Source organism: Sus scrofa, chromosome 7 (assembly GCF_000003025.6).
Source record: "Sus scrofa isolate TJ Tabasco breed Duroc chromosome 7, Sscrofa11.1, whole genome shotgun sequence".
Lineage (NCBI taxonomy): Eukaryota > Metazoa > Chordata > Mammalia > Artiodactyla > Suidae > Sus > Sus scrofa.
The window spans coordinates 49774487-49794407 of NC_010449.5; the positions used below are offsets into that span (position 1 = coordinate 49774487).

Consider the following 19921-nt stretch of genomic DNA (forward strand, 5'->3'; position numbering starts at 1 on the left):
CACTCCAGTGACCCCCTCACTCACTGCAGTCACCGCCTTGCCGTTGTCGTTGTCTTCTTGAACACTTGTGACCCAGTCATTACCAACAGCGAGCATTCTTTCAAAATTCCCCATTGAAGGGGAGTTCCTATTGTGGCTCAGTGGTTAACAAACCTGACTAGCATCGAACGCGGGTTCGATCCCTGGCCTCACTCAGTGGGTTGAGGATCCGGCATTGCCATGAGCTGTGGTGTAGGTCACAGGCGCTGCTTGGATCTGGCATTGCTGTGGCTGTGGTGAGGGCCAGCGGCTGCAGCTCCGATTCTATCCCTACTGTGGGACCCTCCGTATGCCAAAAGTGCAGCCTTTAAAGAAAAAATGACAACAATAACAAAATTCCCCATTGCTGGAGTTCCCGTCGTGGCGCAGTGGTTAACGAATCCGACTAGGAACCATGAGGTTGCAGGTTCGATCCCTGGCCTTGCTCAGTGGATTAAGGATCCGGCGTTGCCGTGAGCTGTGGTGTAGGTTACAGATCCTGTGTTGCTGTGGCTCTGGTGCAGGCTGGTGGCTACAGCTCCGATTTGACCCCTAGCCTGGGAACCTCCATATGCCGTGGGAGCAGCCCTAGCAAAGGCAAAAAGACAAAAAAAAAAAGAAAAAAAAATTCCCCATTGAAAAGTGGAGGTGCCACTGGGAGGGGAATTCTTGGGGCTCTCTGCAGCACACAGCCAGGAGGCCTTGCTTGTAACCTGCCTGTGCTTCCGGTTCTAGGGGCGACTGGATCCGAGTGGGGCTCTGCTACCCCCGGGGCACCACCTTTTCCATCCTCTCGGATGTTCACAATCGCCTGCTGAAGCAAACGTCCAAGACGGGCGTCTTCATGAGGACCTCGCAGATGGAAAAAGTGGAGCAGAGCCATTCTGGCAGGAGCCACTACTACTGGGATGAGGACTCGGGGTGAGGAGCCCCCACTTGGCTACAGCATGGCCTCTCATTCTCAGTTTGTCCCCCCAGCCATTCCAGTCATCTGAGAACTCCCACGCAGTGAAGGCTGGTTAAGCAGGATGCTTTCCTAGGCGTTTCCTCTATTAAGAATGTCTGCACCATCCTCCAGGGACACTTTTCCCCTCTTTTTTGGCCATGCCTACAGCATGAAGAAGTTCCCAGACCAGGGATGGAACCCAAACTGCCGCAGGGACCATACCAGGTCCTTAACCCACTGGGCCACCAGGGAGCTCCTCACCAAAGACATTTTTAAAGCCATGAATCTTTGGGGATGAAATAAACACTCTTAATATACATGTGGCGTATAGGGAATACACCTCTTTCAGACAAAAAGACGAAAAAGCGAAAGCAGTGAATTGAGAAAGTGTGGTACTTGACCCCCGTTCCTACAACAACCCAGTTGGAGCGGATGATATTACCCCTAATTTAGAGATGGCCAAAGAAGGCACAGAGCGAACAGGAAGGACTTGCTCCGAGAACACAGCATAAACTTGGCCTGGCTGGTTTTGAGCCCACGCCTTTTGGTACCCGAAGCGCTCCCTCTTTTGCTGACCTGCACTAGCTTCTGTTCCTTAGAAATATAATGGGGACAGGGTACCTGCTCATGGACACAGGGAGATCTTTGGCGCCCTCCCCTTAAAGGAGAATGACTGGAGTTCCTATTGTGGGGCAGCGGAAACAAATCTGACTATCTCCATGAGGATGCAGGTTCGATCCTTGGCCTTGCTCAGTGGGTTAAGGATCCAGCATTGCCTTGAGCTGTGGTGTAGGTCACAGACATGAAGTCGATCCTGTATTGCTGTGGCTGTGGCGTAGGCTGGCAGCTACAGCTCCGATTCAGTCCCTAGCCTTGGAACTTCCACATGCCCTGGGTGCAGCCCTAAAAAAAAAAAGGGCAAAAAAAAAAAAAAGAGATAGAGAGTTATTCTGGGAGTTCCCATCATGGCTCAGCAGGTAACAAACCTGACTAGTATCCATGAGGATTCAGGTTTGATGCCTGGCCTCACTCAGTGGGTTAAGGATCCCTCGTTGCTTCGGCTGTGATGTAGGCCGGCAGCTATAGCTCCAATTCGACCCCTAGCCTGGGAACTTCCATGTGCCATAGGTGCAAAGAAAGGAAGAAAGAAAGAGAGAGAGAAAGAAAGAGAGAGAGAGAGAGAGAGAGAAAGAAAACGAAAAGAAAGTTATCCTAACACCTTAGGAATGCCAACCTGTCTCCAAAGCAGTGCAGTTGTTGCTTCTAGGGACTAAGGGTAAAGGATCATTTTATGGCCATTTTTCCATTCTTGTATTGAAATCGATGGTAAGGAAATAGACAATGCTTTCTTTCCTTTACTGGTGAAGAAAGATATGGCTTTATTGATTTGATTAGAGAAAAATTCAAATTTGAAAATCGGAAACATAAGTGAAAATATTGGGGTCGGAAAAAGCAGTAAATAGCACCCCTTTTCCCGTCTCAATTCTAAACCAGGAGTGGGGTGGACAAGACGACAGGGGGAGGGGACTGGTCAGTCTCACTGATGGAGAGAGAGCTTCCACGTAGCATCCCTGATTATGCCTGTCCAGCCCCAGGCCTCGTGGGCTCTCCACCTAGAGCCCAACCCCCCAAATTTAGGCTACAGGGTTGAGGCAGACCTATCTACCCACACCCAGAAGCCACATGAGTCACTCCACTTTCCCGGGAAGACGTCAGTGAGGGGATGGGCCTGGGTCCAAGAGTGTTCAGAGAAATCCCTCCAGATGAAGAAAATAGCCCTCAGACACCTGTAGAAAATATTATGATTTTAAAAACAAATGAGGAGGAATTCCTGTCATGGCTCAGCAGAAATGAATCCGACTAGGAACCATGAGGATGCCGGTTCAATCCTTGGCCTCGCTCAGTGGGTTAAGGATCCGGCATTGCAGTGAGCTGTGGTGTAGGTTGCAGACATGGCTGGGATCCGGCGTTGCTGAGGCTGTGGCGTAGGGCGGCAGCTGCAGCTGTGATTGGACCCCTAGCCTGGGAACGTCCATATGCCGAGGGGTGCAGCACTTTAAAAAAAAGAAAGAAAGGCAAGTTCCCATTGTGGCTCAGCGGTAACGAACCTGACTAGTATCCATGAGAATGTGGGCTTGATCCTTGGCTTTGCTCAGTGGGTTAAGGATCCGGCATTGTCACTGCTGTGGCTGTAGTTACAGCTGTGGCTCAAATTTGATCTCTGGCCCAGAACTTCCACGTGCCGGAGGTGTGGACAAAAAAAAGTCAGGGAACAAGAACATGTCCAACGCCTCACATGTAGCCATGTGGGGATGCATAAAAAATAAAATAAAGGGAGTTCTGGTTGTGGCTCAGTGGTTATGAACCCGACTAGTATCCATGAAGATGTGGGTTCGATCCCTGGCCTGGCTCAGTGGGTTAAGGATCCGGCGTTGCCACAAGCTGTGATGTAGGTGGCAGATGCAGCTCAGATCCCATGTTTCTGTGGCTGTGGTGTAGGCTGGCAACTGCAGCTCTGATTCCACCCCTAGGCTGGGAACTTCCATATGCTGCGGGTGCAGCCCTGAAAAGAAAAAATAAAAATAAAATAAAATGACATAAACAAATGTTAGACGGTAAGGTCCTTGTAGCACCATCTGTGCATATTTTTTCCTTTAGGATCATGAGAATTTGGATGTTCCAAAGGTATGCAGTTTTCAAATGGAAACCACCAGTGAACGAATTGAACCTTTTTGATCAAAACGTTAAAAATCCACAATTTTCCCCCTTTAAGTCGCTTTTGCTACATAACCGTTTTGTCAATAGCTCAGTTAATCATCATGCTAAGGTTTAATTCAGTGATAGCCTTAGGGACTGTGGGTGGGTTCTAGGATGTTTGTCTCCTCCTGTACAGAAACCCAACCTCAGGCCTTTTTGAATTCTTAGGGCTGGTTTTTTGTTTTTTGTTTCTTTTTAGCGCTGCACTTGCAGCATATGGAGGTTCCCAGGCTAGAGGTCCAATCGGAGCTGTAGCCGCTGGCCTACGCCACAGCCACAGCCACACAGGATCTGAGCTGTGTCTGTGACCTACACCACAGCTCATGGCAAATGCCGGATCCTTAACCCACTGAGCGAGGCCAGGGATCGAACCCGCGTCCTCATAGACCCTAGTCGACTTCGTTACCGCTGAGCCATGACAGGCGCTCCCTCTTTCTGCCTTACAAAGCTGTTGTTCTTTCTTACTCACATCAGAGCACCTGTCCTCCATGGCTACCTTCTATTCTGCTCTGGGCTAGGACACTTGATAACCAGCTTGTTATAACTGGGGGTAAAATAAAAAGTAAGGAAGCTACAAGCGAAGGGGGTCCTGAGGGGTGAAATATATGTCACACTCTGAATCACCTCTGTAAGAGGGTTAAAACCACTACTCAAGTGATTTCAGCAGTGTCCTGAATAGGTGAGTCTGCCCGAGGCCACCTAAGCAAGGTATCGCTAAACTATAAATAAGTGTAGTGTTCAGGTGCCCGGCCATCCGTAGGGCTGCTCTGAAATAGTACCTGGCCACAGCCAGGATTTGAGGCCAGGTTTACTGATGCCAGGGCCTCTATTCCTTTCATACCCCCCAGGACCTCCCAGCCGCTGACTAGGACACATCCGTGTCAAAGGTAGGGATCAGAGAAGGCAGCTGCTGCCTGTAAAGTAAAGGGTGTGGGCTAGACGGTCTTCTAGGCCCCCCCAGTTTGGACAATCTAATATACCAGGACAGCGAGGAGTCTTGAATACTTGTAGGCTGTGCAGAAACCCTAGGACCCAGCCCACTTCTGTGGGTCTCCTTTCGGGATCTTGCTCATAAACTTGTCCTCTGGGGTGGTATCTAACCTTGTGCCTCCAGCAGAGAAGTGATGACAGGCAGCACTGCACTGCCTCCCTCCTAAGCTGCTCAGAGCTCCCCTCCACCCCCTGCAGAGCACAGAAGGCAGATGGAGAAGCTCTGCTCTCAGCTGGAGCGAGCGATTCCGTGGCAGTTCTTCCTGTGAAAACGGTTCTATTTGGGGCTCCCTTGATGGCTCTTGCTCTTGATGGCAAGACTCTTAAAGCAAAGGTCCCTGGTGGCTCAGTGGGTTAAGGATCCAGCATTGTCACTGCAGTGGCTCGGGTTCGATCCCTGGCCAGGGAACTTCCACATGCCACAGTGTAGCCAAAAAAAAAAAAAAGGCGGGGGGCAGGGGGGAGAAACAGGAATCCACTCGAGTGAGCTCAGGTGCAGTGGAGGGAACGAAGACATCTTTAGGAAGTCATTCCAGCTGGGCACCCTGGGCTTCAGTACTGAGAACAGCAAGGCCCTCAGGGACCAGCAGCCTGCCTGGCTCCACTGCTCGCTCTCCCCTCACGTTCACACACATGCCCCCTGCACGCCTGGCCTTCTTGCTGTAAACTGCCTTCCTCACTCAATGCCTCAGCAGGCACATGGCATAAAAAGGTTGTCCCAACCCTGACTCCACGTGGTCTTCCAGTTCAAGCAAGAGCCAGTGGGTCTCAGTTCAAATCCCGGAGGGGGTGAATCTCCATTGGGTAGCCAGTCAGTGGTCCCTCAGCAAGTCTAGTGTGTTTCTGGTCCAATCAGCTGTGCCCTTGGGGTGGGGGCGGAGTCATGACATCATGGTGCAGACTGGGCTCAGCAGAGGGTCAGCTCCCAGAGAGGAATCGGCCCTGGGATAATCCATGCCATATATTCTGCTGTTTCCCACGTGGGAATCAGCCTGAAAGCATTTTTCTGAGCTAAGAGAACAGTGATAACAAACCCCAAGTTAGTACCCTGGTTCCTTCATCATCTGACTCTCTGGACCACCAGCTCAGCTTCTAGTCCTTCACAAGAAGCAAGAATAAATTATGGCTTGGAGAAAAGTCAGATTAGGAAGACTGAGAGCATTTTCCTACCAGGCACAGGGATGGGATGGGATGGGAAATCGCAGCTCTGTCCGCTTTGTGCTTCTGGGTCCTGGCAAGTCACCTTACATCTCTGAGCCATGGTTTCCCCATCTGAGAAGTTGGGGTGATAACAGCACTCCTTAGGCGCGCCCATTGCTTGAGGATTCAGTGAGATAACACGTCAGTCATGTGCCTAGCATGGCTTATAGTCTGTGCCCAGAAAATGAAAACTGTCAGTATTAGCTTTTTTTTCCATGCATTTGTTTTTTATTTCTCCAATCACACCTAGTCCTGTGATGGACACAGATTTTGCAGGAGCTACTGGGTTTCATCGTTGTGGCCAGCATGTAGTGCTTGGAAATTGCCTTTGGGCGGGGGGTGGTAGGAGGGAGAGGATGTGGATACTGAAGCCAAATACTATGCTCTCTCTGTTCCTGGGTGCAGGCTGCTGTTCCTAAAGCTGAAAGCTCAGAACGAAAGAGAGAGGTTTGCTTTCTGCTCTATGAAGGGCTGTGAGAGAATAAAGATTAAAGCTCTGATCCCAAAGAACGCGGGCATCAGTGACTGCACGGCCTCAGCGTACCCCAAGTTCACTGAGAAGGCCATCGTGGACGTGCCGATGCCCAAGAAGCTCCTTGGTTCTCAGCTGGTGAGTGACTGACAGCGAGCCCAGGGCCCCCTCTGCCTTCAGCTGGCCTCAGACCCGATTAGGCTCCTCTCTGGACATCTGTTGAGCTCCCGCAACAGTTTCCTGTGACTCGGGGTCTGGGGAAGGAGGGAAGGTGAGTACCCACCAGGGCTTCCACTTGACTCTCCAAACCTGACCACCACATTGGTTTTGTTCGTTTTCCAGAAGACCAAAGACCACTTCTTGGAGGTGAAGATGGAAAGTTCCAAGCAGCGCTTCTTCCACCTCCTGAACGACTTTGCTTACATCGAAGTAAGCAAGCCTGACCCCTGCCTAGTGCTGCTTTGCTCAGTGAGACATGCTGTTAGTTTCCTGGGGCTGTTGTCACAGACGCACAGACCAGGTGGCTTTAAAAAAAAAAAAAAGAAAGAAATTTGGAGTTTCCTAGTGGCTCATCGGGTTAAGGATCTGGCATTGTCACTACTTGAGCTCTGTTTACAGCTGTGGCACAGGTTCAGTCCCTGGCCCAGGAACTTCTGCATGCTGTGGGCATAATAACAGCAGCAGCAACAACAAAAGTTACACACTCACAGTTCTAGAAGCCAGAAGTCCAAATTCAAGTGTGGCAGGATTGGCTTCTTGTAGTGGCTCTGAAGGGGAATCTATCCCAGGCCTCTTCTAGCTTCTGGTGGCTGCCGGCAACCCTTGACGTTCCTTGTGGATGTGTCCCGCCAACCTCTGCCCCTGTTCCCACGTGATCTCCTTGTGTGTCTGGGTCTGACCCCTCTCCCTGACTCGCACTTTTAAGGACCATCTATCATTGCATTTGAGGCCCATTCAAAATCCTGGGTGATCTCATCTCCAGCTCTTTCACTTAATCACATCTGCAAAGGCCCTCTTTCCAAGTAAGGTGACTTTCAAAGTTTCCAGCAGACGTATCTTTGAGGGAGGCGGTCGCTCAGTCTACTACAGAGGGCTGCAAGGAATTGATTAAAGTGGGTTTTAGGCTTTGAATGGCTTGTGCAGGGGGCCTTTGTCTGCAGAGTCGGAATGGGAACCACCCGGGTGGGCAGGAGAACCTCGAGATTTTGCTGCCCCTGGGACCCTGCCCCACACTTGACGTTGCTTATGGTCTGCAGGTGGAAGGAAAGAGGTACCCCCTCGTGGAAGATGGCATCCAGGTGGTGGTGATTGACGGGAGGCATGGGCACGTGGCGAGCCAGGCGAGCTTCAGGAACGCCATCCTGCAGGGCATCCCCCGGCAGCTCTTCAATTACATGGCGGCCATCCCTGACAAGTGAGTCTGCGCTTCTGCCCCCTGGCCTCGGCCTCCTTCCCTATCCCTTCATCACCACGCAGTCTGAGAAGGCGTAGGGGCTCCACGATCTGCCCACAAGGAATGGGTGCAGTCTGGTGACCCTTCTGTCGGAGCCAGGGCTGTTGGGAATGTAGGTCAGGCTGCAGCAGATGGTCTCGGCCAGCGGCAAACGGGAAGCCTGCCCAGGCCTCCCGCCCCCATCACGACACACTCTCCGGGCATGACCTCACCTCCTCCCACACCTTCAATACGATCCAAATGCTGGTGGCTTTTGAGCATCTCCAGCCCACATCTCCCATCTCAACCCCAGACATTTTTAACCAACTGCCGCGTGGACAGCGCCACCTGGACGTCTCCTGTGGAACTGAATTCTCACCATGACTTTTTTTTTTTTCAATCCCCCACCAACCAGTCCCTTCTCCTCTCCCCCCACCCCTGGGACTGATGAAATCATCATCTTCCCCCCACAGGCCGCTAGACCAGAATCTGGGCATCATGCTTGGCTTTCCTTCATTTCACCACCGTCTATAACCACATCCTATAACCACATGTCAACCCTACCTGCATCGTTGCCCTCCTGCTAGTTGTCCCAGCTTGTCCTCTGCATGGCTGCTCTACCCAGACCTTCCCTGTCTGCCACGCACACTTGTCAGCATAGTCACCTAACATGTCCCTGGTCCAGGCTCCCCTTCTCAGATCCACCTACCATACTGGCTGGGGGAGGCGGTTTGAGTTTCAGTGTAGGTCTCTCCTGTCCCCTTTTCTAGAAATCTTTGCTAATTCCCCCATTGCCTTCCAAATCTAACTTACATAGTGCCTCTTGGGTGAGGTCTCTTCCAATCCAACCAGAAAGTTCTGCGTACCTCCCCATAGCACCTGTGGACCTGTCTACTCCACATGTAGGTTACAGACTTCTAGATGTTGGGACCGTGTCTAACTTATATTTGCATTTCTAGTATAATAGGTGAATTCACTCCATGTTTTGTTATGGCCCAGTGGGTTAAGAGCCCAGTGTTGTGTCCATGAGGATGCAGGTTTGATCCCCATCCTTGCTCAGTGGGTTAAAGATCTGGTGTTGCCACGAGCTGTGGCATAGGCTGCATTTGCAGCTCTGATTTAACCCCTAGCCCAGGAACTTTCAGATGCCTCAAGTGCGGCCTTAAAAAAAGAAAAGAAAAGAAAAGAAAAGAAAAAAAAGAGAGTTCCCTCCAAAACCACAACCTGGCCTAGCAGTCCAAGTGAAGTACTTACTGTGGAACGTGCTACATAGGAGGTGCCTGATAAGTACTTATTGATGAAAACAAATCTACTTCCCAGAAGTTCGTGTCGTGGCTCAGTGGTTAACGAACCCGACTAGCATCCATGAGGACGCAGAATCGATCCCTGGCCTCGCTCAGTGGGTTAAGGATCCGGCGTTGCCGTGAGCTGTGATGTAGGCTCAGATCCCTAGTTGCTGTGGCAGTGGCGTAGGCTGGTGGCTACAGCTTCCATTCAACCCCTAGCCTGGGAACCTCCATATGCCTAAAAAGACAAAAAATAAAAAGTGTACTTCCCAGATGCTGTACAACAGGCATATCAGGAACTAGGCGCCATATGAGATTCCAGGGAAGGGTTTTGCTTAACCACCTTTGGTCTTCGTTCCATCCTCCTCTCATCACAAGGCTTTTTTTTTTCTTTTCTTTTTTTTAAATTTAATGGCCACACCTGCAGCATACGTAAGTTCCTGGGTCAGGGTTTGAATTTGAGCTGCAGTTGTGACCTGCACCACAGCTGAAGCACGCCAGATCCTATAACCCACTGTGCCAGGCCAGCAATTGAACCCACACCTTTGCGGCAACCTGAGCTGCTGCAGTTGGATTCTTAACCCACTGTGCCACAGTGGGGACTCCAGCAAGCTTCTTTAATGTTACATTTTCAGAGTTCCCATCATGGCTCAGCAGAAATGAATCTGACTAGCATCCATGAGGATGCAGGTTTGATCACTGGCCCCACTCAGTGGGTTAAGGATCTGGCATCGTCGTGAGCTGTGGTGTAGCTCACAGATGCGGCTAGGATCTGGGTTGCTGTGGCTGTGGCGTAGGTTGGCGGCTATAGCTCCCTTTCAACCTTTAGCCCAGAAACCTCCATATGCCGCAGGTGTGGCCCTGAAAAGACAAAAAAATTTTACATTTTTACATGCAGATTCATATGGAAGAACCAGTTTTGCCAATTTGAAAAAAAATACTATCATCTAGTGATTTTTAGTTTTCACGCCTTTTGGGGGCCAAAGGACCTTTTCTTAAAATGATGCAGGATGCCGAAGCTTGGAATAAGACACTGAAATGAAGAGTTGCTCTGTTTAGAACAGGGTGAGGGGTGTGGGACCACCCCGCCCAGGGTGCCTTTCAGCCTATGCAGCAGCCCCACTGCACCTCACTGGGGGCAGCCCTCGCTGAGTAGTTGGTGTGAGCTGAATCCAGGGTTGGCGCTGGGTACCCAGATAGGAATTGGGTACAACCAGACCCTGCTTTGAGCTCCAGGAAAGCAGCAGGGAATGGGGCAAGGTCCAAGCCTTCCCACCCCATCCACAGAGCCACCTCAGAGGATGCAACTGCTCACGCCAGACCCTTCAAGGACGGCTTCCAGAAGCTGCCTCTGCCCTGCCAGTTTATGCGAACCTCCGCTTTGAGGTGCAGAAGCTTAGGGGCCAGGAGAAGCCCATCCCAGGCAGAGAGGGACACCTGAAGGGTGCAGGCAGCTTCTGGGAGACTGGGCCACACAGGAAGCTCTGTCTCCTGTCCCGCTTCTGGGAGCCCCGTCTGGAGGGCCATGACCTTCATTTGAGACCAGCCCAACAAGAGGGCTTGGCTCAGCCAAAGAGATGTTAGCTTTTCTTCTGAAGTGGAACAATGGGGAGCAGAGCCCGAATCCATCGTCGAGGACGTGTTTGCGATGTCCCTCTCCCCGTCACAGCCGCCCTGCCTTTGGGCTTCCCTGTCGCCCCGCTCCCTTCCCCTCTGCTCTTCCTGTGCACAAGCTCTTGGCATCTGAAGAGCTTCCCTCTCCTCCCAATGGGACACAAATGGGGGTATCAACGGTTTCCAGAATCCTATACAGTTTTTCCATGTCTGGCCTGTGGTCTGTGGTTACAGGATGCCTCTGAGATGCAAGCTAGAAGCCCCACTGGGCCTCTGCCCCTGTTTCTATTCCTGGGGGAGTGTTCACTTCCTGCTGTCTAGCCCAGCAGGCTGAGTCTGCCACCAGGACGGCTGTTTTCCCAGCCCTTTGGCCTAAACACAACCAGGGCAGGGCCGTGGAGACTCTGCTCCCAAGTCAGGCTTTTGCAAGTTGGCACCTTCAGGCCGGGCGCTGCCATGGCTCCAGACCTCAGCCCCCACCTGAGCACCGCTCCCCCTTGGCAGGTCCTCTTGGGTACTTGGTAGCTGTTTGCCTCCATCCCCACATTTGTACACTGATGCAGTGATGCAGTCCTGCCTGAACAGAGAGGGAGATCATGAACCCAAGGGGCTCACCCTCCCCTGGGCCCCTGGTGACTCTGCGCTCGGGCTCCCCCCACCACCATGTCCCCATCTCATCCCATCCAAATAGGCTTTTTTTCTTTCTTGTTAGGGCCGCACCCGTGGCATTTGGAAGTTCCCAGGCTAGGGGTCAAATTGGAGCTGCAGTTGCCGGCCTACACCACAGGCACTGAAACACAGGATCCAAGCCACAACTGGGACCTACGCCATAGCTCACAGCAACTCTGGATCCCTAACCCACTGAGCAAGGCCAGGGATCGAACCCAGTCCTCATGGATCAAACCTAGTTGGGTTCTTAACGTGCTGAGCCACAGCAAGAACTCCCAAGCAGGCTTGAGAACATTCAAATTAAGATATGCATACTGGGAGTTCCCTGGTGGCTCAGTGGGTTAAGGATCCGGCATTGTCACTGCTGTGGCTCAGGTTCCATCCCTGGCCTGGAAACTTCTGTGTGCTGTAGGCATGGCCAAAAAAAAAAAAAAAAAAAAGATGCATACTGAGGTCCTTCTGTGTGCCCAGCCCTGGCATAAGTGCTACCTTCAGATGGCCCCGCATACCTGCTCTGTCTTCTTTGGGATCAGACAGGGAAAAGCAGTGAGCTGAGAGAAGGCCACGGGCACCAGCTGTGGCCAGATGTGTGGGAGGATGCTCAGGATGTTGGTCACCACATGGAAAGAGCCGGTCAGCTCGGCACGCAGGAGAGACTGTCGTTCCCCAGATCCTGGCGGGGCTCTGGGCACTGCTAACATGAGGTCCCCCAGGCCAGGCCACTGTCCCTCCCAGTGAACCCCTCACTCCAGTTCCTCATCGAGTCCTCTCATCCATCTCTTCTTGCTCAGTTCCATAGTTCTTGTGGCATCAAAGGGAAGATATGTCTCCAGAGGCCCATGGACCAGAGTGTTGGAAAATCTCGGGGCAGACAAGGGAGTCAAATTGAAAGGTAAGGGGTTTGGATGGGGCTTTCCACTGACTGTGATTTGAGATGCCTGGCACCCCGTTACCTGCTCCAGAGACCAGACCACCTCCCTCAGACCTGGGTGTGGCCTCAGAATCCTCAACGCAACTAGTGGCATGCATGGGCAGGGGGCCACCTCGTCACCATCCCTGCCAGGCAGCAACATCATTCTAACTTGCGACCAGACATTGGAAGGAAATTGCTAGAGTTGTTCAGCAGGCGGTCCTTTTTTCCACAAAAGTATCAGCAGAAAAGTAGCTCAGTTCGACACCCCCTCCCCCAACCCAGTTCCTGCTCCTCAGATTGATCAGGGGCCCTAACTCTTTCTCAATTTTCCAGCTGATATCCAGCATTTTTATAGCCCTTGCAGCTTGCAAAGCTCTTATTTGAGGTGTTCCCTTTGTGGCTCAGCAGTTAAGGAACCTGACTAGGATCCATGAGTATGCAGGTTCGATCCCTGGCCTCACTCAGTGGGTTAAGGATCTGGCGTTGCCGTGAGCTGTGATGTAGGCCAGTGGCTACAGCTCTGATTTGACCCCTAGCCTGGGAACATCCATATACCATGGGTGAGGTCCTAAAAAAAACAAACAAAAAAGAAAGAACAAACTCTTATTTGAGAATGTGTGTGGCAGGTCCAAGGTCACACAGCTCTTCTGCGATAAAGCCTAGCCTAGACCCCACGGAGAAGGAGCCAGCCAGGGCAAAAATGTCAGCACTTCACTGTCATCATCACAAACTGTGTTCAGAGAGAATCCGCGAGGAGGTGGAGAGGGGAGACAGAACAACCCTAGACAGTAATGACAATGTCCAGTTTCTGCTGCACAGTCTTACTTGCCAAGTAATGTTCGGCCTTGCACCTTCCTGAAGACAGCCTCTGATGACCTTAATTATTCATGAATAAGAGTTTAGGAATTGAAGATTAGAATTTGGATCCTATCCTATAAAATTGGATTGTGATGATCATTGTACAACTATAAATGTAATAAATTCATGAGTAATTAAAAAAAACCCAAAAACGAAAACAAACAAACAAAAGAACAAAGTACCAAAAAAAAGAATTTGGATCCTAATTTTTCAGAGTGCTTAGCGGCCACGGCACCCTAAGTGCACAGCACATGAAAGCTAGCAGCCCATCCTATGAGACCTTTATCCCAGGCAGTTTTCAGAGAAAAATCAGAAACAGTGGAAGTCCTTCAAATGAGCCAAAAGAGAACACAAGGAAAAGAGAAGCATCTTCTCCAGCCCAACCCTGAAAGCATTTGGGGGCCTCTGTCCTTTCAGTTAAGACCCTGTTGGAGTTCCCTAGTGGCTCAGCAGATGAAGGATCTGGCATTGTCATTGCTGTGGCTTGGGCCGCTGCCATGGTGCAGGTTCGATCCCTGGCCCAGGAACTTCCTCATACCACCAGCTTGGCAAAAATAAATAAATAGAAAATAAATAAAATAAATTGAAAAAATAAATTAAGACCCTGTTGCCAAAAGCTGATGTACATAAAGATGATGGAAGACAAGGGACGTTTTCTCAGCGGTGATGAACGTGTGGTGCCTGCCAGGTCAGGTGGGTCCTGAGTGTAGACATGGACCCCCAGCTCTGAGCTTCGAGATAGAGGGCTCTTAGTGGGGCTCAGGCGTCTGTCGTTCTGCTCTGGGCGGCACCATCTGTGCCCTGCTCTTGGGCAGATTCATCCACTTCTCAGAGCTTCCTTCTAAAGCCACAGGAAAGAAGTTCCCGTTGTGGTGCAGTGGAAATAAACCCGACTAGTATCCATGAGGATGTGGATTCCATCCCTGGCCTTGCTCAGTAGGTTATGGATCCAGCGTTGCCGTGAGCCATGGTGTAGGTCACAGATGCAGCTCAGTTCTGGAGTTGCTATGGCTGTGGTGTAGGCCGGCAGCTGTAGCTCCAATTGGACCCCTAGCCTGGGAACCTCCGTGTGCCACGGGTGTGGCTCTAAAAAAATAAATAAATGAATGAATACAGCCACAGGATGAATGCCATCATCTGACAGATAGGGACACTGGGCTTCAGAGAGAGGCAGAGACTTGCTGTTTTTGTCTTTTTTTTGTTGTTGTTGTTGCTATTTCTTGGGCCGCTCCCGCGGCATATGGAGGTTCCCAGGCCAGGGGTTGAATCGGAGCTGTAGCCACCGGCCTACGCCAGAGCCACAGCAACGCAGGATCCGAGCCGCGTCTGCAACCTACACCACAGCTCACGGCAACGCCGGATCGTTAACCCACTGAGCAAGGGCAGGGACCGAACCCGCAACCTCATGGTTCCTAGTCGGATTCGTTAACCACTGCGCCACGACGGGAACTCCAGAGACTTGCTGTTGATCATGGGGTCTGAGATCATAGGATCTGCTTAAAAGTGGCTGGGGTTCTTGGGAGGTCCCTGGGTAAAGTGGAGCAGGCATCTGCACGGGTGGCCAGGAGGCTCAGGGGAGCCCCTGTGTGTGGTCAGGTACCATCAGAGGCTGGCACAGAGTTCTTCCCTGGAGGACAGTCCAGTGCGGCCAGAGGAGGGGGTGCCTGGTGGGGTGAGGGGGCTGGGGAACCCTGGAAGGCGGTGGGGTGTGGCCACCCTCTCTCGAAGTTTCTGCTCACGGGACATCACTGCTTTCAGAGCAAATGGCATTCGTCGGCTTCAAAGGCAGCTTCCGGCCCACCTGGGTGACTCTGGACACGGAGGACCATGGTGCCAAAATCTTCCAAGTTGTGCCCATCCCCGTGGTGAGGAAGAAGAAGCTGTGAGGACGGCTGCCACCCGGTGCTGCCCCACGGTGGACTCTGACAGTGGACTCTTGGCGGCAGCCCAGCCCTGTCTAGCGACTGGCTGGGACGGCCAGGTGTCAACCCTGATGCGCCACGAGCAGGAGGTCGGAGAGCCCTGGTGCTGCCACCTGCTCCTACTCAAGTGTCTACCTGCAGCCCCGGGGGGGCGTGGGCTGAGGCTGGAAACCTTTCCTTTCCTGCAGCCTCTTGGGTGCTTCTCTCCTCTCTGTGCCTCTTCAGTGGCGGGGTGGGGCCCACACGAGGAGACCAGGGCTGTGCTGGCCACAGAGGTCCACTTTGGCGGCAGTCTTGCTCCAACTAGGAGGCAGCCTGGGGTGGGGGGGGGATGGGGCGGGGTCATTCACCGATGCCCATGCTCTCAGCACACACGTAAGGGTGGTAGATGCAGGGAAAAGAGCCCTGGTCCTAAGGAAATCTTCACTCCTCTAAGCAAGGACTAACCTCCATGGGATTCAGAGCCAGCGCGCAGACAGAGCGCGCAGAGACGGAACCCGCCACCCTTTGGGAAGGGTGAGCCTGTCTCCGGAGGGCCTCAACCTTCCTGGAGACTTGGGGACCCAGGTTGGGAGCGGGACTAGGTGACTTTTAAAGGCCCTTTCAGTTCTGAGATGCCACAAGTCTGTGGCTTTTCACATTGTGCCTGGAACCCAGCAGTGGGTGAGAACATTTCTTTGAGCTGCCATCCATGATGCTGGGCGCTCGGGGCATTCAGGATGAAGCGGGAAAAGTAATGCTTAGGGCAGGGGGCTCGCAGTCCGGCAGAATGGGCGGCTAGGTGTATGTGCCCTCTGATGCCAGGTGGAGAGAACGAAATGAGATGGAAAGGAAGCCAATGCCGGTTTCCAGGGGAAAGCTTATGTACTCGGGTGGGTCAGGAAGCTTCCTGCAGGAGGAGGCCACAGGGCTGGCAAGAATGAAGGGCAGGGGTATTTGGGTGGGCAGGGATGGGGCAGCCTCTGGAGTGGTTCAGAGGTTGAGCTCTTCCTGCCAGCAGCTGCCAAAGCTGGGTGACTGCAAAGCCCTTTGCCCTCAACTTGCTAGCCCAGCCATCATGCAGGAGCAGGCTTCAGAAGGGAGGGATGGAGGCTCAAAGGGTTAAGGATCTGGTGTTGTCACTGCAGTGGCTCAGGTCGCTGTTGTGGCACAGGTTCAATACCTAGCCCAGGGATGTCCACATGCCATGGGCACAACCAAAAAAAAAAAAAAAAAAAAAGGGGGAAGAATGGAGGGCTGAACCAGCCAGCCCCACCAGTGACTCCAAGAAAGGGTGGAGTCAAGTTGAGAAAGGTGAGCTCCCAGCCACTCTGGGGCCCTGAGAGCCCTGCAGAGCCCCGTGGGTGTGCTCACACCTCAGTGGCTGGGGCTCCAGAGCTGGAAAGAACCTTAGGAAATATCTAGTCCAAAGCTTTCATCTTAGAGATGGGACTGATGAGACCCCGACAGGGAAGAACCACACGGCCAGGGCAGGGCCAGGACGGGAGCCCCACTCCCAGCACTTGCTGCCACACCACACTGCCTCAGCAGCCATCCTGGGTGTCCAGGCACTTCTGGAGGAGCTTTCCAATGCGGGCAAGTCCCCTTGAGGGGAAAAACAAAATGAGCAGAATAGAAAGAGAATTGGCGGATGACTGTTTCTCTCCGGACCCTCTACGCACACAAAGGCGCCCTCCTCTGGGCTGTGGCGGTCCTGCAGACCCCCACTTGGCTCAAACGACCTGCCTTCCGGAGCGGCCTCCCGCAGCTGCCACAGCTCCGTTGGTGCTACTGTCTCTGCAGGTCTTGCAGGTGCACCCAGCAGTCAGCGTCAGGGCACACGGACACATCTTTGGTGAGCCAGCTAGGTGGCTTTCTGAGGTCTTGGAGAGCTTTCGGTCCACCCAGGCCCTCTCAGCCACTGCCTCATAACTTGCCTTCTCCCTTGCCCACCTTGGAGAAGCCAGGAGAACTGGAAAAAAAACAAAACTGTGGTTTATACTCTCCTGAGGGACCAGGGTCGCTTTGGGTTTCTTGGTGGCTGCACCTGTCCCCTTCTCTGCCCCAACCACAAACTCTTTTCTTCCTTGGCTCCATCTGCCCAGCTGCAGCCATGAGACTCAGCCTGCCGGTCCACTCACCAGGTTAGGCCAGCTGCCCAAGAGGTCCCACTAACCAGGTCTTTCAGCTGCTAGGAGGTGACTGTGGGTCTCCGCCTCTTAAGACAAGGCAGCTTCAAAGGCCCATGTCCCAGGAAGGGCCTCTTCCAGACAGATCAGAGGCCATGGGGAGGAGAGTTAAAATGACCTCATATTCTTCTTGTCTTTAGCTCTGTTGAGTTTTTCTGAGCTCTTAATGCAAGGGTCTCACACTGTGAACCGCTTAGGAGGAGATGGCCTCAGATGGCTGGGAATGTTGACTGTCTTTGGTTCAGGAATGTTGCCTGTCATGGAAAAGATATCTATTTGAAAATCCTCAGAGTTGTCCATATGTCTAACAGCACAGGATCTGTGCCGAAGACTCTCCTTCTAAACCATTCACCAAGAGCCAAGTCCAGGCATGTTCTTGGTAGCACAAATTTTCTTAATGGCTTAGAAAATTGTTCTTGTTATTCTGTTTGCAAGCATCAAAATGAGTTAGGCCTTAAAAACAAACAAAACAAAACAAAACAAAACAAACACACTCCTCTGAAATGCGTGTCTTTTTCCTGTTGCCGAAATAGCTGGTCCTTTTTCGGGAATTAGATGTACAGCGTGTTTTGTATGTAAACATTTCTTGTAGGCGTCACCACCGTGAACAAAGATATATTTTTTATTTATTTATTCTATATGCACTTCGAGAAGTCGTTGTCAGAGAAATGAAGAATTGTCTTAAATGTCATGTTTGGGGATGTCCTTTGGACCGCTTGAAAGGGGTATACCCAGAGCCTTCTGCTTGCAGCAGAGGCCATCGGCTCTGATTTGGAAAATCTTGCTGTACCATAGTAAACACACAAAGGATGTCACCCTCCTGTCTGCTTGTTTTGTTTTCGGTTAAAGTGGGCCTTGTTTTAAGCCAGATAGCTAAGGAAAATAAGATTGGGGAACTCACCCTTAGGGCCGGTCTCTCACTTCTTCTAAGAACTATTCCTATGTCATATCCTACCTTGTCTTGCTCCAAGGGGGCGCCCACGAGAGCACATGGAGAGGGTCCTATAAGAGAGATGTTACACACAGGGCTGGCCACATCCAGGATGGACCATGTCCTTCTTCTAAGCCATCGGTAAGCTGTCAGGCTGTCTCTGAGGCCAAGCTGGTGGTCAGCTGAGTCTGGACTCGAAGCAGGACTGTTTCTTCGTCATGGGCACAGTTTGGTCAGAGGCCAAACTCGGTATCTGAGGAGAGTGTGAAGACAGGTGGAGAATAGGTTCAGATCAAGCTGTAGGACATGAGGAGTAGAAGTAGGTTAGAGGGGAACCCCTAGGCAGAGGTGAGAGGGGCTCCGGGGACAGTGTGGCCATGGCGGGGGGGGGGGGTTGGGGGCGGGTCTGGAGAGGGGGAAAGGGAGAAGCTTAGAACAGGGTGAATGGATTCTAGAGCTGTGCTGTCCAGGAAGGCAGCCATATGAGGCCACCTAAAGTGGAATTTACTAAAATGAAACAAATATTCAGTTCCCTGGTTGCCCTAGTCACATTTGAAGTGCTCCATGGCCATGTGGCTAGTGGTTACCATGTTGGACAGGGAAGATATAAAACATACCCATCAGTACAGAAAGTAGAGTTCCTGTTGTAGCTCAACAGGGTAAGGACCCAGCATCGTGTCTGTGAGGAGGCAGGTTTGATCCTTGGCCTCGCTCAGTGGGTTAGGGAACTGGTGGTGTGGAAAACTGGGGTGTAGGTCACAGAGGTGGCTCAGATCCCACGTTGCTGTGGCTGTGGTGTAGGCCAGCAGCTGCAGCTCCCATTTGACCCCTAGCCTGGGGACTTCCATATGCCACAGATGTGGCTGTAATAAATAAATAAATAAATCCATACCGTGTGTGTGTGTGTGTGTGTGTGTGTGTGTGTGTGTGTGTGTGTCTGTGTTGAGTCTACTTGAAGGCGCTGGCACTCGACCAGTGTTATCAAGTTGTCAATAAACGAATACAGTCATCCCACAATATCGGCAGGGGGTTAGTTCCAGGACTCCCACCAAAGTCCGAGACACTGAAATCTGAGGACGCCGAAGTCCCTTGGAGTCCATGCTCTGTATCTGCAGGATCTGGATCCAGGGATTCAGCCAGCCTCTGACTGTGTAGTTTTTTCCATCTGCGTTTGGCTGAGTCTGCAAAGGCAGAACTCACGGATATGGAGGGCCGACTCTAAGGCTGACAGAACAGCCTGAGTACCCTAAGTGAGTTTGCAGTGGAGAACGGGTGGCCCCTGCTCTCAAGAAACTTCACCTGGAGAGAGAGGTCACATTTGTATAGTCAGGCAGCAAATATTTTTGAGCACCTGCTCTGCCAGGCATGGCACAAAGAGGAACATTAAAAAACTCCATGGAGGAGTTCCCTTCGTGGCGCATCAGAAACAAATCTGACTAGCATCCATGAGGACACAGGTTAGATCCTGGTCTTGCTCAATGGGTTAAGGATCCAGCGTTGCTATGAGCTGCAGTGTAGGCTGCAGATGCGACTTGGATCTGGTGTCGCTGTGGCTGTGGCTGTGGTACAGGCTGGCAGCTACAGCTCCAATTCGATCCCTAGCCTGGGAACCTTCATATCTTCATATGCTATGGGTTGAGGACCTAAAAATACAAAAAAAAAAACCAAAAAAAAACCCATGGAGACTATATATATAGTCCCCATGCCCAGTGAGTGGTGGAGCAGAGCTCTGAGGATAAGAAGGA

The 19921-nt window shown here is 51.9% G+C and overlaps 1 protein-coding gene across 4 annotated transcripts in view; it reads left to right on the top strand.

The window, feature by feature from the left end:
• Window positions 1-18061, top strand: part of CEMIP (cell migration inducing hyaluronan binding protein) — a 170014-nt gene extending 151953 nt beyond the window's left edge. For 3 of the 4 annotated variants that reach the window (XM_021098863.1, XM_021098867.1, XM_021098865.1), the window contains 6 exons: window positions 754-939; window positions 6317-6521; window positions 6726-6812; window positions 7640-7797; window positions 12176-12276; window positions 14914-18061. In XM_021098863.1, coding sequence (XP_020954522.1) covers window positions 754-939; window positions 6317-6521; window positions 6726-6812; window positions 7640-7797; window positions 12176-12276; window positions 14914-15041 — 865 coding nt within the window. In that variant the 3' untranslated portion in view covers window positions 15042-18061. The remainder of the gene's footprint in view (window positions 1-753; window positions 940-6316; window positions 6522-6725; window positions 6813-7639; window positions 7798-12175; window positions 12277-14913) is intronic. The other variant, XM_021098864.1, reaches the window with a different exon arrangement.